The sequence below is a fragment of the Kogia breviceps genome, chromosome 17, assembly GCF_026419965.1.
Source record: "Kogia breviceps isolate mKogBre1 chromosome 17, mKogBre1 haplotype 1, whole genome shotgun sequence".
In the NCBI taxonomy this organism is placed as follows: Eukaryota; Metazoa; Chordata; class Mammalia; order Artiodactyla; family Physeteridae; genus Kogia; species Kogia breviceps.
The window spans coordinates 4,192,991-4,220,077 of NC_081326.1; the positions used below are offsets into that span (position 1 = coordinate 4,192,991).

Below are 27,087 nucleotides of genomic sequence, written 5' to 3' on the forward strand. Positions count from 1 at the left end.
ACCCCCCAAGGTGAGTGACCCATCCCTTCCTGGTCTACTGACCCCCCTTTCTGGGAGTCTCTGTCCCCCGTCTTCCACCTTCTGGATGCGTGTCACTGCATCACCAGTCTCCCCCCAGCCCACCCCGTGGGAGCATGGATCTCTCCCTGCTGTGCGTCTGTCCCCTCCCCGGGCCTGAGCTGGTGTGCTCTCTCCTCCCTCCGTCTCTCCAGAAGTACAAACAATAATTTATAGACAGAGAGATGCAGCAGCCCCGGTGTACGCGTCTCCCCTGGACCCTTGTGGCTCTGTGTGTGTGTCTCTCTCTGGGATTCTGGGTCTCCCCCAGTTCCGGGGGGGTGTGCAACCTCCCCCCAGTCTGTCGTCTGGACTTCTCGGGGGTACGTGCCCTTGTCTCTGCAGACCCACTACAAAGCTGGCCTGCTGGTGTCAGACGGGGTACGCGCTGGAAGGGCCCAGGTGCAGGGTGGGGGGCACCTGGCTCAGAGTCTGGCACGGTGCCTGGCCTGTCAATCTGCTGACTCGGGAGGAGACGGAGGAAAGTGTCTTGTACACGGGCGTGGACGTGGAGATGTCCCAGGAGCGGACGCTGGTGCGGAGAAGTGGACACGGAGGGAGGAGAGGTGGCCCAGGGGCGCCCGGGGACCGCGGAAACGCCGGTGACTTGGGCCGGCGGGGAAGAGTGGCCACCGTGCAAGCTGCCGGAGGAGCAAGAGGGGAGGGGAGGGGAGCACGACGCGTCTCCTGCTGCAGGAGGGCCGAGGGGGGCACAGAGGAAAAGGTGCCACTGGCTGTGGTGCCTGGGGGCTACGGATGGATGCTCCCTCCAAAGACAGCCTCCGATCGGCGGGGCAGGACAGCTCAAGCAGGAAGCGGTGAAGGGGACGGAGAGCAGAGACCGCTCTTCCCGGGAGCCTGGCAGCGACAGAAGGGCGACTCAGGAGGGGGTGTGAAGACGGCGGAGGGCTTCTAGCATATTCTGTTCCTGCCTGGGGAGGAAGGGTTGCACGCAGCGTGTAGGTGGAAACCCCAGGATGGGAGGGGCGGGGGCAGGAACGAGGCGAGCGGCCCGGCCCCCCGCTAGACCGACTCACCCCAGGCCGAAGGCCGCCAGTTCAGAGCCGGAGTTCCGGGGGCCCCGGGTGGGGAGCTCCTCTGTGACCTGGGGAGAGGGCTGAGGAGGGGGGCTCAGGAGAACGTTAGGTGCCGGGAATCGGTGACGAGAGGGCTGAGCGAAGGCCTCACGGAGTGATGGCTTCACATCCCTGCGGACCCAGCTCTGACCCTCAGGGGTCGATCTCTCCACAGCGGAGATCTGGTCCACCCCGAGCCCGGCTTCCCTTTCCACCTCATCTACCAGCGCTCTTTTCACTCACGACACGCTGGGCCCCAGCTACAGGGGCGCGCCCGGCCGGGACCCTCACGGTCCCCTCGTTCCTGGCTGCCCCCCCGCAGCCCGACTCCCTGCGCCAGGGCCACCTCCGTGCCAACGGCACCCTCCCACCGGCGGGATCTACTCCTTCCCCTACGCGTCCACTTCGCCGCGTGTCTCTACGACAGAAGTACTAAGCCTACAACAGAAGTTCCAGCTCAACGCGGAAAGGATGGCTTCCTGACCAGGGCCCTGAAAGAATGGTGGGGCCGATCATGAAAGGACTGAAGTCTGAGCCGCCAGTAGTAAGGGTGCTGAGTCTGAGCCGCCAATTGTCCACGCCTGGTGGTTATGGCCAAGAGGCCCCTGAAAATCGAGGTGTGGAACTTGCTGGTGAGAATGGGCTTAGTGAGAGAGGTCCGGGTCATCCTCCCAGCCGTGCAGCACCGCTTCAAGCCTGGATTATACTAACGTTTTTGTAACGCTAGTCTCACACCCGTGGCCTCCATTCCTTCTGGATTCTGAATCGACTCAGTTTTCCGAACACCCTCCCCTGCTCAAAAAGCTGCAGCGCCTTCTGAGGCACGGAGCGCAGATGCCTCAGGCTGGCAGGCAAGGGGGCTCGCGGTCAGGCCGCAGCACACCTTTCCAGGCCCCCTAACAGACCATCCTCTGCAGTCGGACTGGTCCTCTTGGACACTTCTGCCTCCTAACCCCTGCTGAGAGCGCTCTCACTCCACTGGCGTGTCTGCCCTCCTTCCTGCCTATTCCTGACTCACACCTTGTTCAAAGCCTACCTCAGGTGCCACCTCTCCCCCTCCCTTGAAGAGCTGCAATTTTTACTGTCAATATTTTCAGCTGTCATGATACAGAATCACAGTATTTACTGAATGGAAACTATTCAAAAATGCAAAAAGAGAGGCTCATTCTGAAATCAGAAAGCTTTGCCCTAAATGTGCTTGAAAGCAAAAATTAGTAAAACTGTACCTATTTAAGATCGTTAAAAAAGAAAGTTTAGGGACTCCCCTGGTGGTCCAGTGGTTAACACTCCGCGCTTCCAACGCAGGGGCCGCAAGTTCGATCCCTGGTCGGGGAACTAAGATCCCGCATGCCGGGCAGTGCAGCCAAAAAGAAAATAAATAAATAAAAGATAGTCTACTATGTTTAAAAAAAAAAAAAAAAAAAAAAAGGAAGCTTAGGTTTATATCTTTAAAAATCTCCTTAGCTTAGTAAATTCATAAAAAACATCCCCCTTATCTATAACTTTTAAAAATTAAGTGGACATGCAAGCACTTTCTAAATTGAGTTACTCGGTGTCAACTTTATGACTGAAATTTTTATTTTTACAACAAATCCATTTTTAAAATAAATATTTAAACTTTAATATGGAGATAATTTAGGTTTACTCTAGCAAATTAATGTATTTAGCTTCTATGGCTTGTCCAGTCTAAAGACTTACTCATAAAAAGCAACAGAATTCCAGTTTCTGAAATCATTACTGCTCCTTGCATACACATTATGCCTGCACTTCCTATCTCACAAGATTGCTGTAAAAATTAAGTGAGATAATATAGGTGAAAACAGAGATTGCTATCCAGCCAAAGTATTTTATGGCTGACGCACAGTATTAATACTCAAAATATTTGGGGTGATATAATTTAAAAGTCATGTTGGCTAATGATTCGGGGAATAATTTAACCAATCAAGTTTAGTTTCTTTTTCTTTAAACAGAAACAGTCTCTTTTGTGCTCATTTTTGGTTTTGCTTTTACTAGGAAGAACTTTTAACTAAAACTTGGCTAAAAGAAAAGATCTTATAATATTTCTCGTCTTTAAAGGATCAAACCCTCTTCTTTCATATTTGATTAATTTCAAGCTGTATTTAGAATACTAGTCCAATTCCGCCTTTAGTGAAGTGACAGATGAAACAGATAAAGGTATTTATCTGTAAAAATTCCCAAATTCTGTTTTTGGCAGTTGAATACCATACTTCTGAATTGTGTAACCTTTAAAAATCTAGGTTTAGTACAGCGTTAAACACAGAGCACAGTATACTAAAATATCTTTAAAATTTATTGTAATATGCATGCTTATTTTCCAGAAGTAGTTTTGGACGTTATCGCTTAATGATTAAAAAAAAAAAAAAAAAAAAAAAAAACAAACCCACAGAAAATTAGTGCAGACAGTACCGAGGCACTGCCATACACAGGGTGGCAGCACTGAGAGCAAAATACGTGCAAACAGCAGAACACTTGGAATGGCCAGTGCAGGCACACAAGTGTGCCTGAAATCTCATTATGAAAACACTTCTTAGACACACGGGTATTATGGTTTTAATTAAGAAATTCCTTTTAATTCTGGCAGAGGTATCATGCCTTTTAGAAAAGCTCTGTGAGTCGGCCTCTGAATATGATCAATTGCACTTCTCTCAAAACAAATTGCTTTCTCGTCCTCTTCCTTCACTGGCTGATAAAAGGTGAACTGGGTATATGATGACATTTAAGCATCACAGCAGACCCAATGTTTAAGTACTCCAACTGGATCTCTAGTATATATTTTTTGTTTTGTTTTTGTTTCCCATTGAAACTAAACCACAACCAAAACCAAAAACAGTTCATCCATTTCTCCTACCCCCTACCCCTTGCCTCTGGCAACCACCAATCTGCTCTATGTATCTATAAACTTGGGGTTTTAAAAAAATTAATATATTTATTAGATTCCACATATGAGAGAGATCATATGGTATACATCTTTTTCTGTCTGACTTATTTCACTCAGCATAATACCCTCGAGGTCCATCCATGTTGGTGCAAATGGCAAGATTTCATTTTTTTATGGTTGAATGATATTCATATACATATGCACCCCACACACACACACACACACCACATCTTCTTTATCCATTCATCCACTGATGGACACAAATTGTTTCCATATCTTGGCTATTGTGAATAATGCTGCAATGAACATGCGGGTGCATATATCTTTTTGAGTTAGTGTTTTTGTTTTCTTTGGATAAACACCCAGACGTAGAATTGTTGCATCATATGACATTTCTATTTTTAATTTTGTGAGGAACCTCCATACTGTTTTCCACAGTGGCTACACCAGTTCACACCACCAAGGGTGCACAAGGGCTCCCTTTCTCCATATCCTCGCCAGCACCTGCTACTTCTAGTTATTTTTTTGAGAATAGCCATTCTAACAGCTGTGAGGTGATATCTCATTGTAGTTTCGATTTGCATTTCCCTGACAGTTAATGATGTTGAGCATCTTTTCATGAGCCTGTTGGCCACCTGTGTGTCTTCTTGGGAAAAATGTCTTTTGCCCATTTTTAATTGGACTGTTTTCTTGCTTTTGAGTTGTATGACTTCTTTATATATTTTGAATATTAGTCCCTTATCAGATATATGATGTGTAAATATTTTCTCCCATTCAGTAGGTTGTCTATTAATCCTGTTGATGATTTCCTTTGGTGTGCAGAAGATTGTAGTTTGATGTAATGCCACTTCTTGATTTTTGCTTTTGTTGCTTTTGCCTTTGGTGTCAGATTAAAATAATCATTGCCAAGACCCATGCCAAGGAGCTTACTGCCTATGTTTTCTTCTAGGAGTTTTATGATTTCAGGCCTTATGTTTAAGTCTTTAATCCACTTTGAGTTAATTTTTGTGTGTAGTGTAAAATAGTCATCCAAGTTCATTCTTTTGCAAGTGGCTATCCAATTTTCTCAACACGAGTTATTGGAAAGACTGTGCTTTCCCCACTGTATATTCTTGGCTCCTTTGTCATGTATTAATTGACCATCAATGCGTGGGTTTATTTCTGAGCTCTCTGTTTCATGGATCTATGTGTCTGTTTTTATTCCAATACCATACTATTCTCTTACTATAGCTTTGTATAGTTTGAAATCAGGAAGTGTGTGGCCTTCAACTTTGTTCTTCTTTCTCAAGATTCCATTGGGTATTCCAGGTCTTTTATGGCGTCATATAAATTTTAAAACCATTTGTTCTATTTCTGAGAAATGCCTTTGGAATTTTGATAGGGATTGCAATGAATCTGTAGGTTGCTTTATAATCTACAAATAAATATGGACATTTTAACAATATTAATTCTTCCAATCCATGAGCATGGGATATCTTTCCATTTATTTGTGCCTTCTTCAATTTCTTTCATCAGTGTCTTAATAGTTTTCAGCACACAAGTCTTTCACCTCCTTAAATTTATTCCAAGGTATTTTTTTAATGCAATTTTAAGTGGGATTGTTTTCTTAATTTCTCTTTCTGATAGTTCATTATTAGTATATAGAAATGCAATGTATAGATATTTTTTGTAATGATTTTGTATCCTGCAACTTTACTGAATTCATTTATTAGTACTAATAGTTTTTGGGGGGATTCTTTAGGGTTTTCTATATAAAGTTATCATGTCATCAGCAAGTAGTGACAATTTTATTTCTTCCTTGCCAATTGTCTTTTTCCTGCCTAACTGACCTGGCAGGACTTCCAATACTATGTTGAATAAAAGTGGCAAGAGTGGGTATTCTTGTTTTTTCCTGATCTTAGAGGAAAAGGTTTTCATCACTGAGTATGATGCTAGTGCTGAGCTTGTCATATATGGTCAGTATTATGTTCAGGTACATTTCCTCTATACCTGATTTGTTAAAAGTTTTTTTTTAAATCATAAATGAATATTGAATTTTGTTAAATGCCTTTTCTGTATCTATCGAGATGATCATATAATTTCTGTCCTTCATTTTGTTAACGTGATGTATCATATTGATTTGTGGTTGTTGAACCATCCTTGCATCCCTGGGATAAATACCACTTAATCATGGAATGTGGTCCTTTTAAGGTATTATTGAATTCAGTTTGCTAATATTTTTTTGAGGATTTTTGCATCTATGTTCATCAAAGATATTGGTTGGCCTATAATTTTCTTTACTTATGGCATTCTTGTCTGGCTTTGGTATCAGGGTAATGCTGGCCTTGTAAAATGAGTTTGGAAGAGTTCCCCACCTTCTACTTTTTGGAAGAGTTTGAGAAGGACTGGAATTGCAGGCATAACTCGGAGATATTGCAGGACTGGTTCCAGACCACCGCAATACAGCAAATATTGCAAAAAGCAAGTCACATGATTTTTTTTTTGTTTTCCCAGTGCATTTAAAAATTATGTTTACACTATACTGTAGTCTATTAAGGGTGCAATAGAATCGTGTCTTAATGAACAATGTGATTAAAGAATACTTTATTGCTAAACAGTGCTAATCATTATCTGAGCCTTCAGTGAGTTGTAATCTTTTTGCAATAGTAACATCAAAGATCACTGATGATGGATCACCGTAACAAATATAGTAATAATGAAAAAGTTTGAAATATTGTGACACAGAATATGACAAAATGTGACACAGAAGTGAATACTGTTGGAAAAATGACACCAATAGACTTGCTTGATGCAGGTTGCCACAAACCTTTAATTTGTAAGAAACACAGTATCTGTAAAGCACAATAAAATGAGGCATGCCTGTAATTCATCTCTGAATGTTTGGTAGAATTCACCAGTGAGGGTGTCTGGTTGATCCGGGACTTTTGATTGTTGGGAGGTTTTGATTACTGATTCAATCTCCTTACCAGTAATCCATCTGTTCAGAGTTTCTATTTTGTCATGATTCAGTCTTGGTAGATTGTATGTTTCTAGAAATTTGTCCATTTCTAGGTTGTCCATTTGTTGTTGTATAACTGTCTGTATAACAAAGTGAATCACCTATACGTATACATATATCCCCCTATCCCCTCCCTCTGCGTCTCCCTCCCACCCTCCCTACCCCACCCCTCTAGGTGGTCACAAAGCACGGAGCTGATCTCCCTGTGTGATGCAGCTGCTTCCCACTAGCTATCTGTTTTACATTTGGTATTGTATATATCCATGCCACTCTCTCACTTCATCCCAGCTTACCCTTCCCCCTCCCCGTGTCCTCAAGTCCATTCTCTCATAGTAGTCTCTTATGATGCTTCCTATTCCTGTGGTATTAGTTGTACCAACTCTTTCATTTCTTATTTTATTTATCTTAGTCCTCTTTTCTGGGCAGGGTGAGTCTAGCTAAAGGTGTCAACTTTATTTATCTTTTCAAAGAACCAGCTCTTAGTTTCATTGATCTTTTCTATTATCTTTGTAGTCTCTATTTCAATTTTTTCTCTAATCTTTGATGTTTCCTTCCTTTCTTTTTCTAGTTCCCTGAGCTCTTTTTCTAGTTCCTAAAATATCCCTAAAAGTTAGGTTGCTTATTTGAACAAGAAGATATAACATCTGTAAATATTTACGTAGCCAACATAGGAGCACCTAAATATATAAAGCAAATATTAATGGACCTAAAGGGAGAAATAGACAGCAATACAATAATAGAAGGGAACTTTAATACTCAACTTACGTCAATGGACTGATGACCCAGACAGAAAATCAATAAGGAAACACTGGCCTTAAATGATATATTAGACCAGATAGAATTAACAGGTATTTGCAGAACATTCCATCCAAAAGCAACAGAATACACATTCTTCTCAAGCACATATGAAACACTTTTCAAGACAGATCATATGTTAGGCCACAAAACAAGTCCCAACAAATTTAAGAGAACTGAAATCATATCAAGCATCTTTTCTGACCACAATGGAATGAAACCAGAAGATAATTACATGAAGAAAACCAGAAAATTCATAGATATGTAGATTAAACAAAATGCTACTGAGCAACCAATGGGTCAAGGAAGAAATTAAAAGAGAAATTTTTTTAAAAAACCTTGAGACAAATGAAAATGGAAAGGTAACATACTAAAATTGATGGGATGCAGCAAAAGCAGTTCTAAGAGGTAAGTTCATAGCGATAAATGCCTAACTCTATAAGAAGAAGAGTTTCTATGTAGTATAGATTTAAAAAGATAACCTGAGCTAGATTAAGAGTGCTTCAGGATAGGAACTTCTTTTAAGAATAATATGATCTAGGGAACAGGAATTCTCTTATTAAATAAAAGCAGTTAAAGTTTTGAAATAACTGTCTTAATTAGGTTATAATGTCCAAAAAAGAAAGGGTTTTAAGGAAAACAGTGTTACACTACTTAAAAAAAAAAATCCCTAAGAGTATTAAATGCTTTAATGACTAAAGAATTCAAATACAATGAATATTCAACTGATGTAGATAAAAGCAATACTAAACCATTCATCTCCATTTTTCTTTGAAAAATAACTATAATAATTGAATATGTTATGATTTTTGAAGTAATTCTGCCCATGTATTTGAAAAGTACATTTTCGTTAACTGTCAAAGGATAGATTTTAGGAACTTCTATAAACTGCCAGATTTTATATGTGTTCACTTTTGTTTACAAACTTCAAGGCATACAAAAATAGATTCGGGTACAAAAACAACTTTCAACTAAAATTCCCTGTATTTCAGCAGTACATCAAGTTATCCTGTTAAATACTTAAAACCTTCATTCTATGTCTAATTAAAACGATTACTTGATAGTTTACTTTCATTTTGATTTGGGTAAATGATTATGATAATATATTTTACCTGTAATATCTTTTAAGATGTGATGTATACCAAATTATTACTAAGGAATACCTGTCTTATACAATTTTCTTATAAGAAAGCTAAAGCAAATTACATTAGAAGCTAAACCTGATATGTATACTTTACACAGGGCATAGTTAAATCAGTTATTTGTTTGCATGGCAGTAGCTCTGAGGATGCTCAAATTTTATGAAGCAGAAAAAGAAAAGCATAAAATATCACTAACTGCTGTTAGAGGTGTGCCTTACACTCATAGGCACTTCGCTAGAAACATTTTTAAACTATTCCAAATAAGAACGACTAGGGCTGCTTCCACACTCTTGGTATAATCAACACACCTATTTTATTATATATCTAATGCTATTTTAGTGCTGAAACACTGTGCATTTGAATAGTAATTTTCAAGTAAAATTCTAATCATATTAGAAGAGAAACATAATTGAAACTGAAATTTTTCCCAATTAAATTACTTCAGACAATAACAAATTAGAAAAACACATGAAAAACATTTTCTCAGTTTTATTTAGAAAATAATTTTAGAAGTACGAGGGAAGCAAATTCATGTTTGAGAGGTAGCTTATAATCAGATGTGATGATTATATTAATATTTATTTTTGAGGTTATAATAGATCTTACCCAAATACATAAAGTGACAACCCTCCCATAAACTGTAAATTTAGAGCAAATTTAGTTTTAAGGTAAAGGAGATAATTTCTCTTCTTTGGAATGGAACAGTTATAGAAACTGTTTGGGAATTTGCACAAAGTAGCTTAAAACAGGTAATGCTCTCTTATATAAAACAATATTTTCATTTCATTGCCTAAAGTTGATAAAAATAAAACCTATTACTGTAACTCCTTTGGAGTATGATGAAAAGTGATGCGGGCTCTGTGTAAGTCCAGCATTAAGACAATACAAGAAAATAAAATCAAGTGATTGAGAAAATCTAGCAGGCTAAAATTCAACTGGTGCTATTTTGAACCTGCACATTTGAACTACCTCAAGCTTTCAGGTTCAATTTCTTAAAATTCTTCTGATCAAGAAGAAGTCAATCAACTTTTTGCTAAAGTATCTTCAAATGAACAAAATTGACTAAAACATTTTTTCTAATTTTGCCTGTTAGACAAAGGGACTACATTCCTCATTCTCTAATTTCTAGTTTAACAGTCTCCAAAAATGTATCTCAAAATTAAAGGCTCTAAGGTCAAACTATTGATTAAAAAGATAATTTTTTAAAAAGTCAGGTGGCAGCCCTTTAGTTGTAGCACTTCATCTGAGAATTAACATTCCCAAATTCAGAAACTAAAAGATAGGATATCATAAATAATCGATAAACACATGTGCAATTCCAATACTGGTTTGAGAAAATAATTCAAACATTTAATATCTGAAAGCCTAAAATGAGTCTCTCACTCTCACAAAAAAGGTAGCGCTCAAGACTCTGCAATGGCAGATCATCACAATCTGTAGAGACCCGTAAAGAAAAGATGCCTCCCCTACCCTCAAAATATTTTCTGATATTGAAGGAAAAGCCCACTCCCGAACATAAGACTGTAATAGGTCTAGATTCTTCTTCACAAAATCAATTGCTAATTAGTAAATGGGAAGGAGAATTCCTTAATTGTCAGCCTACACCTAAAAACATTCCAGAAATTAAGAAGTTTGTGAATGTTCTTATCTTTACCTTGTGAGAAGCTGTTTAAATGTTATGAAGTCTGTAAGAAATGATTTAAATTGCCCTAAAAAAGTCCACAAAGTACACTGTTCTTACACTAAGGTTTTAAAATTTATTTCACTAACTTAACGGAAAGTTTTAAACTTTCTGATGAAGAATGAAGAAAACAATTTTCAACAGTTTCTAAGATTTTTCAGAACACTTCACTTAGGTACACATTTAAAATAATCTTTTAAAAAAAATAACAAAAAATCGTTTTTCCTTATTTAAAAACAAAGAATTCCAAATAACAACTACATATTATTCTTAGAATTTAATTTAGTTTAATACAAGTCTAAAGATGTGGAGGGAAAACTTTGGGGGAATCTATTTTTAAAAGGTTATAAAACCAGCAATTTGTATTACAAATACTCTCTTATAGATCCCCCAATTATCACTCTCATTTTGGGGGGGTAAGTTTATTATTATTTGCTTTGTATTTAGTTATTCTTTATTCACAGAAGTCAAATTTTAAATTTACCGTGATTATTATTTAATCTGATATTCTCATCCACTAGTTCTTCCCCATTAATTTTGGACATTTTAGTCCATACTTATGTTCTTGTAATACACTGTCATTATTGAAAACTCATTTGTTTTGAAGACATCAAAAAAGAACACTTTTGCTCTCTAACACATTCATATTTCTAGGTTTTCTATGTATTTAGATTAGGAAAAGTTTTCACTTAAAAAAAAATACAGGGAAACATTTCAAGCCAGTTGCTCCTCCTATTAAGCTAGGACATAACTGCCTGAATTCATTCATTCTGTGCAGGCATACCCATTTCTTAGGTTGCCATCTCAAATCCCCCCCCACACACACACTGTGGTTAGTTTTAATACCATGACCCTGCAGTAACTCTGTTTACAAGACATCCAGGGACTTATAAACACTAACAATTTTAATGCAGTATCACATCACTTCACTTTTTAAAAATGAGATATTATTTGTTTTCTGAAATTGTGATTTTGTTTTCTGATAAGCATTAAAGAAAAAAGAGCAAAAACCTTAACACTTTAACAACAACAAACACCAGTACATACACAAAACCAGAAAACAAAAATACCAAAGCACCTTTGGCAGTTCCTCACCACCATACCCTTGTCAATACCACCCTTGGTGGACAAGGTGGAGACAGGTGGGCACCCAGACTATAATGCAAATGCCTGGGCAGTAGGCCAAGTGATTTCAAAGTAAAAATCAAATCATGGCCCTGCAATCATTTCTGCCAGGCTGTCACACATGTATATTTCTCATAACTTCAAATGTGGAGTACACACCAATACTTTCATAAAATGTTATGGTCTCAAATTTTGCATTTAATTTCTCAAATTAAATTTAAAAATTAAATTTGCTAATGAGATATAAAAATTGCCCTGTATAAATGAAAAGTAGTAACACAGTAGATGTCAGGTTCAGGCTTTTCAAAAAAAAAAAATGAGGGACTGAAATACATACAGAAGTAAAAATTAGTTGCCTCCAAAGTGGTCTTATTGTACAATGGGAAAGAATTCCCCTGCGTGGATTCTAAAATCATAGTTAACTTTACAGTTCATCAATCCAATGTACCCTGCCCTCACATTTAACTTATTTGTAAATACTTTTCCAAGGCTACCTAAACAGTTACTAATTGGTTAAATATGCTGCCTACATTAATTCCTGTTAAAATTAAAGAAATCAAAGGTCCATTTTTGTTCTTTTTCAGTGTCTGCTATATTTTTAAAGTATTTGATGTTTCAGATAAGGTGTTTATCAGGTTCTGAAAGCATTCAGAAAATGGCTCAAGGGACAATTTTTAGCCCTTTTACCTTTAACATATTCATTATCTTGGATTGTGTTGAACAGATTCAGTTGTTCTTTCCTTCTTCTGAAACTCTTCCCTACTCAAATAACTTAAGAATCTAAGAGGTTATCAACATAAAGAGGACAATTTGTTATTTATTTCCTATACATTTGGAAACACATCAAAAAGAACAAGTATCCCAGGTTGTGTAAGTAAAGTTATTCAGTAGAACTTTGTTCTTTTTTCTTGGGTGTGTGTGTGCGTGTGTGTGTGTGTGTGTGTGCACGTTGTGTGTAACAGGTAATTTTTTATATCTATTATTTTTCCAAAGAACAAGATTCTAAATAAAAAACATTAAAACATTCCTGGAAGGAACCAATATTTTGATTACACAGCTTAAGGGGCAAATGAATATCAAAACAAAACTTCCAAGATAGCTATAGATACATGTTTCAGTTCTCAGGCTTTTCAAATCTCAATGACAGGAGCCTTGTATTTCATTAAGCAAATAACAATTTAATCCTTACAAAGGAAAATTTCCAGAATACCAAACCAAAATGTATACAGTGACAACCAGGATTATGTTAAAAACAAAGGAAAGAAAAAGAACACCTTTGTATGATATTAAAACAGAGAGTAGCCTTAAAATGTTGAAACTATGTTGATAAAAATATATTCCTTAATTTATTTAACTGTAAGATGTCTGTTTAGTAAAATATTTAGGTTATAATAAATATGCAGGTATTGAATTTTGTCAGAATCAGCCCACATTTATAAATCATCTTCCACAGCAGCTAAATACCTTCTAGAATTTCGAACAGCAAAATTAGGCATATAAATTTCAAATAAGAATCTCAGCCTATGAGGTTTCTCTGATTCTAACTGAAATAAAGATTTTGAGTATACAATAACTTTAGCTTATTTCTGTAAATTGGTACAATTTAATGGTAGCTTCAGAAAAAAGATGTTCAACAGGTAGTATTTCTTAGGCATTAAAAAAGCTCAGTACAATCAATTCAAATTAGTAATCATGCTATGCTCTATCTAAATAAGACTCTGAGGAATTACAGGTTTATACTTGTGTGCTCTGAGTGCATTTTCTGATTCAGAAAAGTGACTAGTTGTGTAAAACCCAAACATGAAGTAAGTTTCATACCAATCTTTGTGAGATAGAAAACAAATCACAATACCAGCACTTTTATTTAGCTTGACAATAAACTCATCATAACTTGAAGTGTCCAAACAAGCTCAATAACTCAATGGTCTAATGTAACTGGAAGAAATACTTTCCCTTCACTTTTACTGAAACTGAATTTACTGATATTAGTATCTAGTTTGTGAAAGTGGTAACTATTCAAGATCTAAAAGTCTCATTTATTTTAAACACATAGCTGAATTCTGACCATTTATAGTCAATGTAACTGTCTGGAGCCAAAATACAATGAAAATGTAAGATAAATTTCAAAGGTTTTATAAGTGTTAATGGCATTCTGAAACCTCTGGAAAGATTATTTGGGCGGGGGGAGTTTCTCTTCTCCATTGACAGTTTAATCACTTTCCAATCAATTTTGATTTAACAGTGGTTCATGGGATTAATTTTTTAATGAGTTCTTAGAAAGTTGCAATTGCTTCCAAAATCAGAAACCACACTACAGCAATGTAATGCTGTCATGGAGATGTTTACAGAAAGGTGCACATAAGAGCTCAGAGGTGAACACAGGTTAACACAAACTGGACTTCAAAATAATAATTTGTACAGTATGGCAAGAAAAAATATTCTGTATAAGAAGTCTAAAAATCCAGCCCTAATTTTAATCCATTTCTATAAATCATAAAAACAAGGGAAAATAGGCATCTATTCCAGAAACTTCATATACCTGTGGAAAATGGAACACAAGTAAATTCTATTTGAGATTAACCTCAATCTCCAATAGAGGACAGCAAACAACCTACACATTCTAAATTTTGGAAATACTGTGAAAATCTAAGCCATTAGAGTCAATAGTAGTTTATGATCAGTAAACATTTCCTGTTAAATAACACAAATAAATTCAACTTAAAAGATGCAAACTGGTAGGTCACACGACTTTAAAACCTTTCCATTTCAAAGGCGCAGAGTTACAGCACATGTATAGGATGGGGTTTTAAAATGGGTATGCGTAAACTTTTCCATGGTGTTGGTGTATGTGCTTTTTTTCCCTTAAAGAAATGTCTCCTGCTTACAGTGTAAAAGAATCTCCACCACTCTGTCTGCAGTTTTCAACCAGAAGTCCTCTATGTACCTTAAGCCAAATTGAATATTAGGTATTTTACAGCTTTTACAAAATGGCTGTAAAATCACATTATGGGCATACACAGCTCTTTGATCTCACTGCACAGAATTCATAGCTGTTCAATAATGCTATATACCATTGCACCACACACCTTAAACTAGTCCCATTTTTCCACAATTCCTTCCAAAGTCAGCTTCCAAAGCAAAGCAATGTAACATGCAAAGTTCCTGGGAGGGCTTGTTACACAAAAGAACAGCTTGGATACAAACTGATCTTCACAATATCCATCTTCTGCTGGGCTTGCTCACCCCTCCTTTCCCTCCATCACTGCTAAAGGTGGGTGCATTTGAGTAATGGAGAGAGGAGACTCTTCCATCACCACACCCTCCCAGAACCTCTGCTTCTGGTCCTCATGCAGGGATTCTGTGTAGGTGATGAAAACCATAAGAAAAGAGAAGCTGTCCCTTTAAAATGCCCTGCTCTGTCCCATATCCCACGTGGAACCAACATCAGCAGCACTTTCCCATTAACTTCAATGTGATGCAAGAGGCACCATCCTTTTCTATACGTAAAACCAGAAAACCTCAGCTGAACATTCTTTCCTGAGGATGAGCAGGTGAAGCAAACGTGTCAGGAAGGGATAAACCCAGCAACTGCCCACCCCACCCCAAAAGGTGCTCCAGTCTCGCACACCAGCCTCTGTGTGCAGCATCACCTCTCCACCCCTCCTCTGTAGAGCCTAGTTTGAAGAAACGAGGGAGCCACCAACAAAACCTGAAGCATAAATGCGACGAAAATGCCATCTAAAGCCGGAAAGGTTTATTCTTCCAATCACACATATTAACTCTATTAAGAAAATGGCATCACTTTTTTTTCCAACGGAGGGGGGGGGAAACCCCGCAACGATCATTAAAAGAGAGTTATAAAATAGCAAATATAGTGTTTATCTTATCTCAGATCAGTCCACATTACCAATAAGTTTAGCAGTTTCTGCACTACCACCTCCCCCCTCCCTCCCCCTCCTTCTCGAGCATCGGATTTTCACGTTTTCTCATTGTCGGTTGAGTTATAAAAGGCTTTTGCCCTTCGAAAGTTTTAAAAAATAAATAAATATTAACTCCTTGGTCCCTGCAAAGTCAAAATGGGCTTCAGGGGAAAGGCGGTTCATCCTTCTACCTTGAGCGAGAAAAGGGGGAGCATCCAGGATTTTTTGGGATTTTTTTGCGATTTTTAAAAAATTTTTATTTGGTTATATGCCTGAGTTCTCCCTCCATTTTGGTTGTTTATGATACTGACAACAAGCTGTCCCTGCTCTGTGCAGATCTCCTGCTTTCATTTACCACCCCTCCTCCCGCAGGCACACACCCCGGGCTCACACCTCCCCGTAGACCCCGCACCCCGACCCCGACTCGCCCACCTGAGGAAAGGGCAAAAACAAATCCGTTTCTCCAAAAAAGAAAAACCTCTTTTGAAAAAGGGGCAAAGTTCCCCCAAGTCACTCAAAGTGCCCCCCAAATATTGCCGACTGCGGGTTTCCGCCAGGCCCTTTGGGAAGCGACCTTCCCCCGGGATGTTTTGGTGGAAAATGCGGAGAGTTTACTCGTAAAACTGAATTTATATTAATTTTTCCCTTATTTTTCGGGTCTCTAATGTCTTCCGCTCTCGCTGCTGCCGCTGCCGCTGTCACAATATTCACAGCACCAGAGAGGAGGAGGAGGAGGAGGAGGAGGAAAACTTTTCAAACTTTCCAGACCCTGAATAAAGGGTTTTTTTTTTTTCCCACCGACCTCACCTTCGGGTCTCCAGCCGCATCGCCCCCTGCCCTGTCAGCAGCGACTCCGGGAGTCCTCGCACCCCCGCTGAATGATTTTATTTTATTTTTTATTATTATTTTTCTCTCTGGGGTCCTGAGCAGGGGCTGAGAGTAGCACAAACTTTTCCTCCTCCTGCCGCCGCCGCGGCTCCTCTGCCCCCTCGGCGAGTCCCATAATTTAAATAACCCTGATATTTCTCCCGCTAAACGCCTCTCCGCCGCCCCGGACCCCGGGAGAACTCACCGCGGGGCTTTAACATCCTCCCTCCGGCCCGTCCGCCGCCTTTACACCGCCCGCGGAATTTCTAAAAATTTTTTTCTCATATTTCGGGCTGGACGCGGCGGGCCTGGAAATTGTTTCCTTACGCCTCTTTCCAGCAGCCATTGTAGTGTATGCGCTGCCCCTGCAGCCCAACTTGCAGCTGCCGCCGCCGCCGCCGCCGCCGCCGACGTCGCGCCCACCGCTGCCTCCCCCGGCCCGCTCGGCCGCCGCCCCCGCCTCCCGCCGGCCCGCCCCCTGCCCCCGCCCGCCGCTGCGCCCGCCCCCCCCCGCACGCTCCGCCCCGGGGTCGACCACTGGACGCCGCCGCCGCCGCAGCTGGGCCCGCCTATTGGCCCGCCACGCCGCCCATCAAGACGAAGTGTTAAGAGGCGGGCCGCGGCGCGGTGGGGGCGCGGGGGGTGGGGCCGCGCGCGCCGCCCCGCCCACTCCTCCCGCCTCGGCCCTCCTCCCGCCGGCCGGGGGCGGGGCGAGGCCTGCCCGCCCCCGCCGCGCCAGGCCCCGCTCGGCTGTCAGTCAGGCGGCGGCGCGCCCCGATTGGGCCGGCGGCCGCCGGGGAGCGGGGGCAGCACGTTGGGATGCGCGCTACTTAAGGTCCCGCTGCGTGAGCCATTGACGTGTTTGGAGCTCGAGACGGCCTGGACGCTGGTGAAGCGGCCGACCGAGGTGAGTAGTTCCCCGCCCTTCCCTCTGCGGCGGCTGCCGGGCTGCGGGAAGGGACTGGCGCGCCTGGGCCGCCGCGGGGCCCGCATCCGCTTCTCCGGCGTGAGGCCGCTTCCACCAGGCCTCGCCTGGGCGCGGGCCCCTTCCCGTCACATCCTCCCCGTAACACGGGTCTCCTCGGGCCGGGGACGAGGAAGTTGCCCCCTGCTTGGGCACCCCCGGCCCTTCCTTCACCCTTCTTCCCAGCCTTTGGAGCGTAACTGCCTAGCCCTGCCTCCAGTTCCCTGCGTTTTCCTCTCCCCCTGCCCTTCTGAGCGCCGTTGAAGGTGAAGGTCGGAGCAAAGTGGGTTCACCTGCGCGCGCCGTCGGGGGGCCGGGCAGCTCGTTGGAAGCAGCGGGGCCTGGGGCTTGCCTGACTCCAGGGTCTCCGCTCGCCTTCCCTGCCCCCTCCGCAGGGCCACCGCGACTTCCTGACCCTGCCTGCCTGCACCCAGCCGTGGGTTGAAGACTCGAGGGCCTCGCAGGACGTGTTTCAGCTTCCCGACGGTTGCCCTGCGGTTTGGGAGGGCCGCAACCCCTGCCTGGGCGAGGACCAGCATGGGAGGGGTGGGCTGGACGGGGCAGCAGCGTTCGCGTCCCCCTTTCCTTGCAGAGCTGCTCGGAGTGGCGACCTGAACCACTGGGTGGGAAATCAAGAAATACTTTTTAAAGCAGTTTGCCCTTTGGAAAAGATTTTAGAGCTATTCCTCAAACGTGCTGTGCTTTTGCGGCCCCTCTCTCAAATCGTTGGTTTCTTTCTGACTGTCCCCTGCAAGTAGAACTTTTCGTCACGTTTGTTTGGTACCTTCAGAAACTAAGTAGATAAGGCCTCGCTGGCGGAACACTCGATCTTGACTTCAGCCCCGCTCCTCACTGTAAACTGACATTTCCTCTTCATTTCCAGTTGATACATGAGGATTCATGCAAAGAAGGTGACAGTCGGAAATCCAAACTTAGATTGACTTGTATTTAGAATCCGGAAGGGAAAGGAAATGAAAGGTGGATAAACTCCTACAGCAGACCTGCTTCGGTATATGTGATGTTACCTCGGTGTTACTTGTAAAGAATTTCTGACCCATGACAATGATAAAATGCGAAGCAGAACACTTTCACAGAAGGCAGGCAACCTGAGTTGTGTCTGCGTCTGATCGTTGTTGAGATTATATCCAAGGCATATGAACAGCTAAGCAGAGTTGTCTGCTCTCACAGCACAGGACAGATGTAGAAAGGAAGGCTGTGAATTTACTTAGTGCTCTCACCTCTCATAAGAAGAAGTGAAGCCTGCAAAGGAATTGTATTCAGGAGAGGAAGAAGCTTCTACATATAGTTGAACAGCATCTTGAATTTCCTTTTTGCTAAGATGTTTCCGCTAGCTAGGTATACTCATGTATTGGTCAGTGAAGATCATAAAATAGAAGGATTCCTTAGTGGGTACTGAAAAGACCCCCGAATGATTAGACTTTTTTCCATCCTTCTTTGCAAAGGTTATCTCCTTTTGCCTGGACATCCTGATCTTTCTCTTAATAGAGAAACGGAACTAGTTGACTCAAGATTCAGAATACCTTCACCTTTCAGGAGCTTGTGGGGTTTGATTGTTTTTCCTGAATGTACTTTATTTCTTTTAACATGACTGATATTTTTTGATGGTCCCATCTTGGACAAGGAAAGTAGAAACCACGTTGTACAAAAGTTCTGAGCTCTGTCTGGTTATACGGATGCAGTTTTTATTCAGTGGTGTTTTTGGTAAGTCATACTGCAGTATTTGCTGGCTTCTCCTTTGATCTTTAGGTAAAAGACAGTTAAGCTAGAGCACCATTCAGGAGTAATTTCCTTAAACTTAGTGCAGAGTATTTAAAAATATTTGTGGGTGGCTTAATCGATAGTATGCCAATACGTTGAAATAAAAAATTACTTTTTAGTAATTAACAGTTAGTTGATTTTTTTTTAAGTTTTCTCTTTTAGTTCATTTCTATGACATGTCTTTGAAGATAATAGTATACCAAGTTCAATTAACTTCATTATAGGGAGTAGTTTTCCTGGGATAGAGTCGGCATACTTGTTATATGAGTATATGACTTGACTTGGAATCACTAATTGGCTCTCAGAGAACTGTGATCATCTTTAATGGATAAAGGCTTCTTCAGAGCTGTGTCTGTGTACGGCTGTAGTTGGAGGGTGAATGCTCCACAGTAGCATTCCCTGACTTCCTTCAAGCCTGGCAAGTATCAGTTACATAGAAGATGCCCCTGGAAGTTACGTTTCAGATTTCTTTTTTTAACTTTTCAGAACATCAGCTAAGTAATAACTTTGTTTTGTTTTTGTTTTTGGTATATTGGCCGCCCCGGGGCCGGCCATGGAGTAGACATTCACGTACTTTAGTTAACAAATGTTTTTGCTAAAGTTGGGTTGTACTAAATTATTCCACCCTGATTTTGTGTGCTAATCCATGTATAATAAGGAAGTAATAGAGCGCATGCGGTATTCTTAGGTTTCGTTAATACATTTAATTGCTTAACCTTTAGAAATGGGAGTGAACTAAAACCAAATTTTAGCTCAACTATCTTTCTTTCTGGACATTGTAATCAAATTTCAGTAGATGCACTTCAGTAACTTAAATAAGGCCTTTGTGCTGAGGCACACGTCAGTGCAAAGGAGAATCACATCCAAGTCTTTACTCTGAAAATACAGAAGTTATATGAGCTCCTCACTGGATAACCATTATGCCAGAATTAACTTTTCAGGTACTTGTGGAGCCGATGAGATTTACTGGCTTATATTGTCATCCACTGTGTAACTCTTCCCCAACATCTGCCTGCAGGAAGAAGACAGTTAGGATGTCTGTGGTAACTGGAAGGCTGAGAGATCCTGACATAAATCCTTGCTTGTTGGTAAGCCAGTTCGCTTTTAATTGTCATGAGTATTAAGTTGGAAAAACAGGCTTCTTCTGGTTTTGTGGGCGTCAGTTTTCTGCAGTTCTTAAATAAAGTTATTTCTGTACAAGAAATATTCCTGGCCTGTGTGTCCTTATTTCACTAGAGCATTTTTAGATATTCATAATCTAGCTAACAAGGATTTATCTCTCTTAAGTTTCCCTAATTTGTATAACATCACTGTTATAGTAGACAAGCATGTGTAACACTGAGGAAATTCTTGAGTCCAAACATGCAAAGATGGAAAGTAGGTATTTTTAAATGGTCACTGAAATTTATGATTTGATAGCAATGATTTCATCATGTCCCTGAGACAGCCTGGCTGAGGATAAGGGCTGATAACTGAATTAGACTATTTAAAGCCTGAAGGTTTTCACAAAGGTATCATGTAAACAGAACATTTTGTTGTAATGATAAGGTTTTATTGGCATTTATTTGGTAAGATTAGTGGTTCTTGTGGCATTGTCACCCTTGAATAATGCAGTCATCGGACTGGTGCTATGAAAATTATATTCCTGATCCTATATGCATTTTCCAAATATACACATTCATTAAATATTTGGCTTAGAGGGCTTCCCTGGTGGTTCAGTGGTTGAGAGTCCGCCTGCGGATGCAGGGGACGCGGGTTCGTGCCCTGGTCCGGGAAGATCCCACGTGCCGTGGAGCGGCTGGGCCCGTGAGCCGTGGCCGCTGAGCCTGCGCGTCCGGAACCTGTGCTCCGCAAAGGGAGAGGCCACAACGGTGAGAGGCCCGCGTACCACCAAAAAAAAAAAAAAAATTTGGCTTAGAAAATTAGGTTTGCTATACATATGAAATCTGTTTAACAGCTTTACTAGGTCTCTTCAGCTAGACCATATTTCTTAGATCTGTGAAGCAAGTTACCTTCCCCTTTATTTTTATTTATTTATTTATTTATTTTTTGCGGTACGCGGGCCTCTCACTGTTGTGGCCTCTCCCGTTGCGGAGCACAGGCTCCGGACGCGCAGGCGCAGCGGCCACGGCTCACGGGCCCAGCCGCTCCCCGGCACGTGGGATCTTCCCGGACCAGGGCACGAACCCGTGTCTCCTGCATCGTCAGGCGGACTCCCAACCACTGCGCCACCAGGGAAGCCCCCCCCTTTATTTAAAGCTTTCCTTTAGCTGGAGTCTCAGGATCATGCCTTTCACTTTGAAGTTTGTTCTCCAATCTACTTCCAGTTCAGATAGCTGCAATTTAACTCCCAAGTGGCAGCTTCCCTCCTCTGAACTCTTAGCCCTGTGTTGCTCAGTGTGGTTTTGAAGTGATAGTTCTGATACCTATTAAAGTTGCTTACATAATTGTGTATTTACGTGCATAATGGAGCAAATGATAGCCCAACATACGTTTAGATGAATGTCGCTAATTGAAGTTAGCCTTGATGCAGACCAGTCATCAGCAACTTACCTAGGTTCTCGAAACCACCTTAACTCAAACGTTCAAGTCCAAGCGAGAACTTGGAGGGGTGGAGAGCTGCCCTCCGAGTCGGGAGACTGAATTTTGCTTCCATGTACAGCAGTGATTCCCTCCCCGCTCCAGCCCGCCTCGCGTGGCTCGTGGGATCTTAGTTTCGAGAGCAGGGATTGAACCCAGGCCCCGGCAGCGAAAGTGCTGAGTCCTAACCACTGGGCCGTCAGGGAGCTCCTTGCATCGTGATCTTGAGCACGTTGCACCTTGCCGCGGCCTCTTCATTGAACGGTTACTGCGTTAAGTGATCTCAGTCAGTGCTTCGACTCAAATTCCTGTGATCAGATGTTCAGAAAGCTGACGCCACTGTGAAAAGGAAGATGTCTGCTTTGAGCAGGACGAATGCTGGGATAGTTGGAAAGATCATTCTGTTCCTGTTCGTTATCTGCTCGTTCAAATGAACAAAAAGGAGCTATTTCACATTACCTGCTCTGGTGGGGGGGGGAAGCAGCTTCAGAAGTTTGTTTTTCTTTAGATGCCATTCCACCTCTTAAATGATACCTATCTTACATATTTAAGGAATCTGATGCTTCTACCAGATGTATGGATGAAAATAACTATGACAGAGAAAAGTGTTCCACTCACTTCTTGAAGTACAAAAACTGCCGGAAGTTCTGGGTAAGCCTAGTTTGGTTACCTTTATGTTAAAACTCATCTGTTCGGCTTGAAACTGAAGCCTGAGGTTTGTTCGCACCCACAATCCTTCCTTAGTGATGGCTGTCGGAAACTTACCCTTTCGACTTTGTCCTCCGTGTGCCCTAACGGATCCTTGGGCGCGCTCGTTATCTGCCTCACCCTCCGCCGACGTGTAACGCAGCTCTAATAGAGGTGGGTCTTCCTCCGTGCATAAGTGTCTGCGGCCCTAAAGTGATAGCCTCGTTGCGGTTGGAGTTTTCTGGAGGTGAGCGGAATGGGTGACTCACCCCGTCACAGCACGCATCGGGCTTCCTTTTCTCTTCCTCCTCTCCCGCCATCACACGCAGTCCCAGTTTTGGCAGGCGTTGCCGTATAATTTCTGTTTCTCTGAGCCCTCGGTCCAGCTACTTCCTGTCCCTCTGCTAGATTACCTGTTGGTTTCATTTGGCTGTTATTCCGTAGCTCCTCTCGATGGGCCTGAAGTTACAAAGTGTGTCCCCACCCCAGTTACAGTTAACATGTTCCTGTGGGAATAATCACTTCTGTTTAATGATAATCTTTTGAAAACAGTATCTGGAGTCCTAGAATTCATTCTCTGTTGTTTTTTTTAAACTCGGTTTTTTATGTTTCCTCTCTGAAGACCACAATAGCAGATTACTGGCAATTGATTAGCATTTAGTACTTGACTGATTTTGGTTTCTTCTTTTTTGTACATACACACAGAATTCTGTCATGATCCAGAGAAGACGGAATGGAGTGAAGCCGTCTATGCCTACAGCCGCAGAGAGAGACGTAATCTTGGGAGCAGTGGGCAAGATGCCCTATTGAGTGTTTGCATTAAAGTGGTTTATTTAACTCAGAAGCAGATGAACATGTTTAATAAGTGGTTACGGTAACTTCTTAAGACCTTCCAGGCCTTACCCAGACAGATCTCAGATTCCACCAGGGGAAGCCCTGTGTCCTCTGTGTTTGCTCTCAGTGCCATAACGAGAGCAGGCCACTCTGGCTGTGCTGTGTCACCAAGTTTACAAGACTTCCTGAAGGCAAGGGAGCGTCAGGAAAGACTCCATGAAGAGTTGAGCTTTGCTGCTGGGTTTCGAAAGAGAAGTAAGTCGTGAACGAGGAAGGACTTAATGGGGGTGAAAGGGAAGCAGTGCTTGTGATGTGAGTGACAGCATGACGGAGGGAAAGCTGGAGCCACATCTGGAGAGCACTGTGTAGACGGTTCCCCTGGAGGGTGAGGTGGGGCACTGAGTGGCGGGGAGAAGACGGGAAGGTAAATCCAGGCTGGGTGCGTGGTGGGCGTCTAATACCAGTGCGTTGGTAAGATCCCTGCCCTGACTTCACTCACGTACCTCGGTTAAAAAAGGTTAGGGGAGCAGAGGGGAAAGGCAGGGTTGGCTTAAGTGGCATGAAAAAGAACTGGCTTTCTTCATTTTCTTTCTTTAAGGAAAGGCTTAGTCAAAGGGTTCTGTAACTCAGATCTGTGAATACTGGCCAACCTTGTGAAGGGGTGGTATCCTTGAACCACAGTAATGGAAAGAAAAGGTGATACTTTCAGAAGTAGGATTTCTACTTGCAGGATGAGGTGGACAAGAAGGGTTTGGGGCTCATCAGGTGACTGCAACACAGGATGAGGCTGGAGCTCAGCTTCAGTGTATGATGTGAAAGCAGGAACGTTCAGTATAGTGACCGGGGTGGATTGTGTAGCAGCTCTCCCGCTCACTGCCTCTTAAAATCCAGTTTGTTTCATTTACAGAATTGTACAAGATAACATTATTTGATAAGATTTAATGTACTTATAAAGTCAGTGAAAACAAATAGTTTGTGTCCCTTTTTTTCCTCTGGTCCCGGAGCAAGAGTATTATTTTAACGGATGCTGACAACAGACTATCCATCTCGTTGGTCTGAATCCAAAACCCAGGTCAGATGTTTTTAAGTCATATGATCTTGATTTCCAAATGTGATTCTATTTGAGTAAAAGATGGATTCTTTCAGAAATTCTTTGATTTGTACTGATTGCTCTAAAATGATGGATTAAAATAGGAGCTGACAAGAAACTAATACATACTGTGTAAGAAGCATTTCAGTACTAGTAAGCTTGTTCAAGGGTTTGGAATTTTAATGTCACCCTTTTAAAGGTACGTACCAACAGCAGCATTCATCCGGTAGCTATTTGTCCTGGCCTAGCCCCCCCCCTTTTTTTTTTTTTAACAGCAGGTTCATTGAGATGCAGTTTGTAAACCATATAAGCCATCTATTTAAAGTGTACAATGCGATGGTTTTTAGTGTACTGACAGAGTTGTGCAGCTGTCCCCACAATGGATTTTAGGAGGCATCACTCCAGAAAGAAAGCCTGTACCTGTTAGCACACGCTGTTCCTTTCCTCCTAACATCACCCTTCCTCCACTTCCCCAACACTTAGGCAACTACCAGTGTACCTTCTGTCTCTAGAATTGCCTATCCTGGACATTTCCAGAAATGGAATCATACAACATGTGGTCTTTGGTGGCTGGCTTCTTTCACTTAGCCTCATGTTTTCAAGGTTCATTCCTGTTGCATGTATCATTACTTCATTCCCTTTCACTGCCGAGTAACCTTCGCTTGTATGGATGTCCCACATTTTATTTATACACTCATCAGTTGATTGGTACTTGGGTTGTTTGCACTGTTGGCTATTCTGTGAGTCCTGTTGCTTCTTGAACTTCCGTGTACGAGGTTTTGCGTGGACATTAATTTCTTTCTGGATGTATACCTAACAGTTGAATTGCTGGGTCATATGGTAACTGTGCTTAGCCTTTTGAGGAAGCAGCAAACTGTTTTCCAAAACGGCAGCACCATTTTGCAATGTATCAGAGTTCCAATATCTCCGCATCCTCATTAACCCTTATTATCTGCCTTTGGTTACAGCCATTGTAGTGGGCGTGAGCTGGTTTGTCACTGTGCTTTCGACTTGCATCTCCCTGATGCCTTAGGATGCTGAGCATCTTCACTTGCGTGTTGGCCGCTTGTATCTCTTCTTTGGAGAAAGGTTCTTTCGGGTCCTTTGCTCATTTTTAAATTAGGTTGTGTATCTTTATTACTGAGTTGTCAGAGTCCCTTACATACTGGATACAAGTCCCTTGTAAGATACATGGTTTGTGAATTTTATCTCCCATTCTGTGTGCGTTATATTTTCACCTCGTGGTGTCCTTTGAAACACAAAAGCTTTTAATTTTGATGAAGCCCAATTCATTTTTTGTTGTAGCTGTCAGTGACGTATCTGAGAAAAGGTCCAAAGGTTTACATCTATGTTTTTTCCAAGAGTTTTATGGTTTTGGCTTTTACATTTAGACGTCTGATCCATTTTGAGTTAATTTTTGAATGTGGTGTGAGGTAGGGGTCCAACTTCCTTCTGTTGCACACATGGCTGTCCTGCCTGTCGTCCCTGCCTCTTCTGTTGAAAAGCCTGTGGTTTCTCCTGAATTGTCTTGGCACCTTTGTGGCACAGCAGCTGATTGTATTTGTGAAAGTGTTCCTGGACCTCAGTTGTGTCCCACTGATCTCTGTGTTGATACTTACGCCAGTAGTGCTCTGTCCTGATCACTGTAGTTTTGTAGTGGTGGTGCAGCTCCTTGATGATCGGTATCTGTAGGTGTTTTTGCCGTGCAGTACTTTTGAAGACAGACTAACTGGGGATTTCTGATCAGCAAACTCGTAACACATGTGAGCATCATGGGGCTCTACCCAGGCAACACTGTTCATTTCTAACTCTCTCTTCAGGAGAAAGAGTTAGAAATTTCTTGCTTACAGCTTTGCACACACCCTGCTGACTTCAGGACACTCTCCTTGTAACCTGGTTGTTAGAGATCTTGTTGCACCACTTGAAGGGACAGAGGCCCAGGGCTTTCCCTCCCCATCAGTGTTAAATTTGCCACCCTTTTATTTCTCTTTCTACAATTCTACTTTGGGAGAGTTGAAGCTAATAAATTAATTGTGTCAGGATGTGAGTAGGTGCCTTGAGAAATTTGGGAGTCAGGCAGGCCTTTGGAAGCAACTGTCGGCTAACAAGATGCATAGAAGGTATTTTACTGTGTTCCCGTGCATCTCACGCTGGTAGGAAGCGTCTCATTGCAGGTTCCATGTGTGTGTGGTATGCAAAAGCAGTCCTTTTGAGAATCACTGTATCTATCTGAAAGCTCCTGGAGGATGCGGCAATGTCATTTGTGGTTCTGTCCGTAACGCCTGGCAAGCATCTAGTATGTAATAAAGGATCAACACCTGTGTATGTTTGGGGAGGGAAGGCTTTTAAAATTGAACACATTGAAAAACTTGCAGGTTCAGGGCTTCCTTGGGGGAGCAGTGGTTAGGAGTCCTCCTGCCAGTGCAGGGGACACAGGTTCGAGCCCTGGTCCAAGAAGGTCCCACGTGCCGCGGAGCAACTAAGCCCGTGCGCCACGACTACTGAGCCCGCGCTCTAGAGCCGGCGAACCACAACTGCTGAGCCCGCGTGCCACAACTACTGAGCCTGCACGCCTAGAGCCCGTTCTCTGCGA

At 42.1% G+C, this 27,087-nt stretch overlaps 2 protein-coding genes across 5 annotated transcripts in view; one reads left to right on the forward strand and one right to left on the reverse strand.

Annotated features, from left to right (window-relative positions):
- Window positions 1–17,001, reverse strand: part of PLAG1 (PLAG1 zinc finger) — a 46,386-nt gene extending 29,385 nt beyond the window's left edge. The window contains exon 1 of one of the 3 annotated variants that reach the window (XM_059043389.2): window positions 16,766–17,001. The gene's annotated coding sequence lies outside the window, so the exon portion shown is untranslated. The remainder of the gene's footprint in view (window positions 1–16,765) is intronic. The other 2 variants (XM_067017043.1, XM_059043390.2) reach the window with 2 other exon arrangements.
- A 271-nt stretch (window positions 17,002–17,272) lies between these two features.
- CHCHD7 (coiled-coil-helix-coiled-coil-helix domain containing 7) lies at window positions 17,273–23,414 on the forward strand. 2 transcript variants are annotated; one of them, XM_059043405.2, is made up of 4 exons: window positions 17,273–17,467; window positions 20,322–20,391; window positions 22,436–22,534; window positions 23,276–23,414. In XM_059043405.2, the coding sequence occupies exons 2-4, from the start codon at window positions 20,338–20,340 to the stop codon at window positions 23,378–23,380; spliced, it is 258 nt and encodes an 85-aa protein (XP_058899388.1). In that variant the 5' UTR covers window positions 17,273–17,467; window positions 20,322–20,337; the 3' UTR covers window positions 23,381–23,414. The 2 variants fall into 2 exon arrangements, with proteins under 2 accessions (XP_058899388.1, XP_058899387.1); XM_059043404.2 differs by lacking the exon at window positions 17,273–17,467 and having other exon boundaries at window positions 20,209–20,391.
- The last annotated feature ends 3,673 nt before the right edge of the window (window positions 23,415–27,087 follow it).

Coding starts and splice junctions, on each gene's coding strand:
- CHCHD7 (XM_059043404.2), top strand. CDS start 20,224: ATGCCAGAATTAACTTTTCAGGTACTTGTGGAGCCGATGAGATTTACT. Junction 20,392..22,435: donor ACATAAATCCTTGCTTGTTG/GTAAGCCAGTTC, acceptor TACATATTTAAG/GAATCTGATGCTTCTACCAG. Junction 22,535..23,275: donor AAAACTGCCGGAAGTTCTGG/GTAAGCCTAGTT, acceptor ACATACACACAG/AATTCTGTCATGATCCAGAG.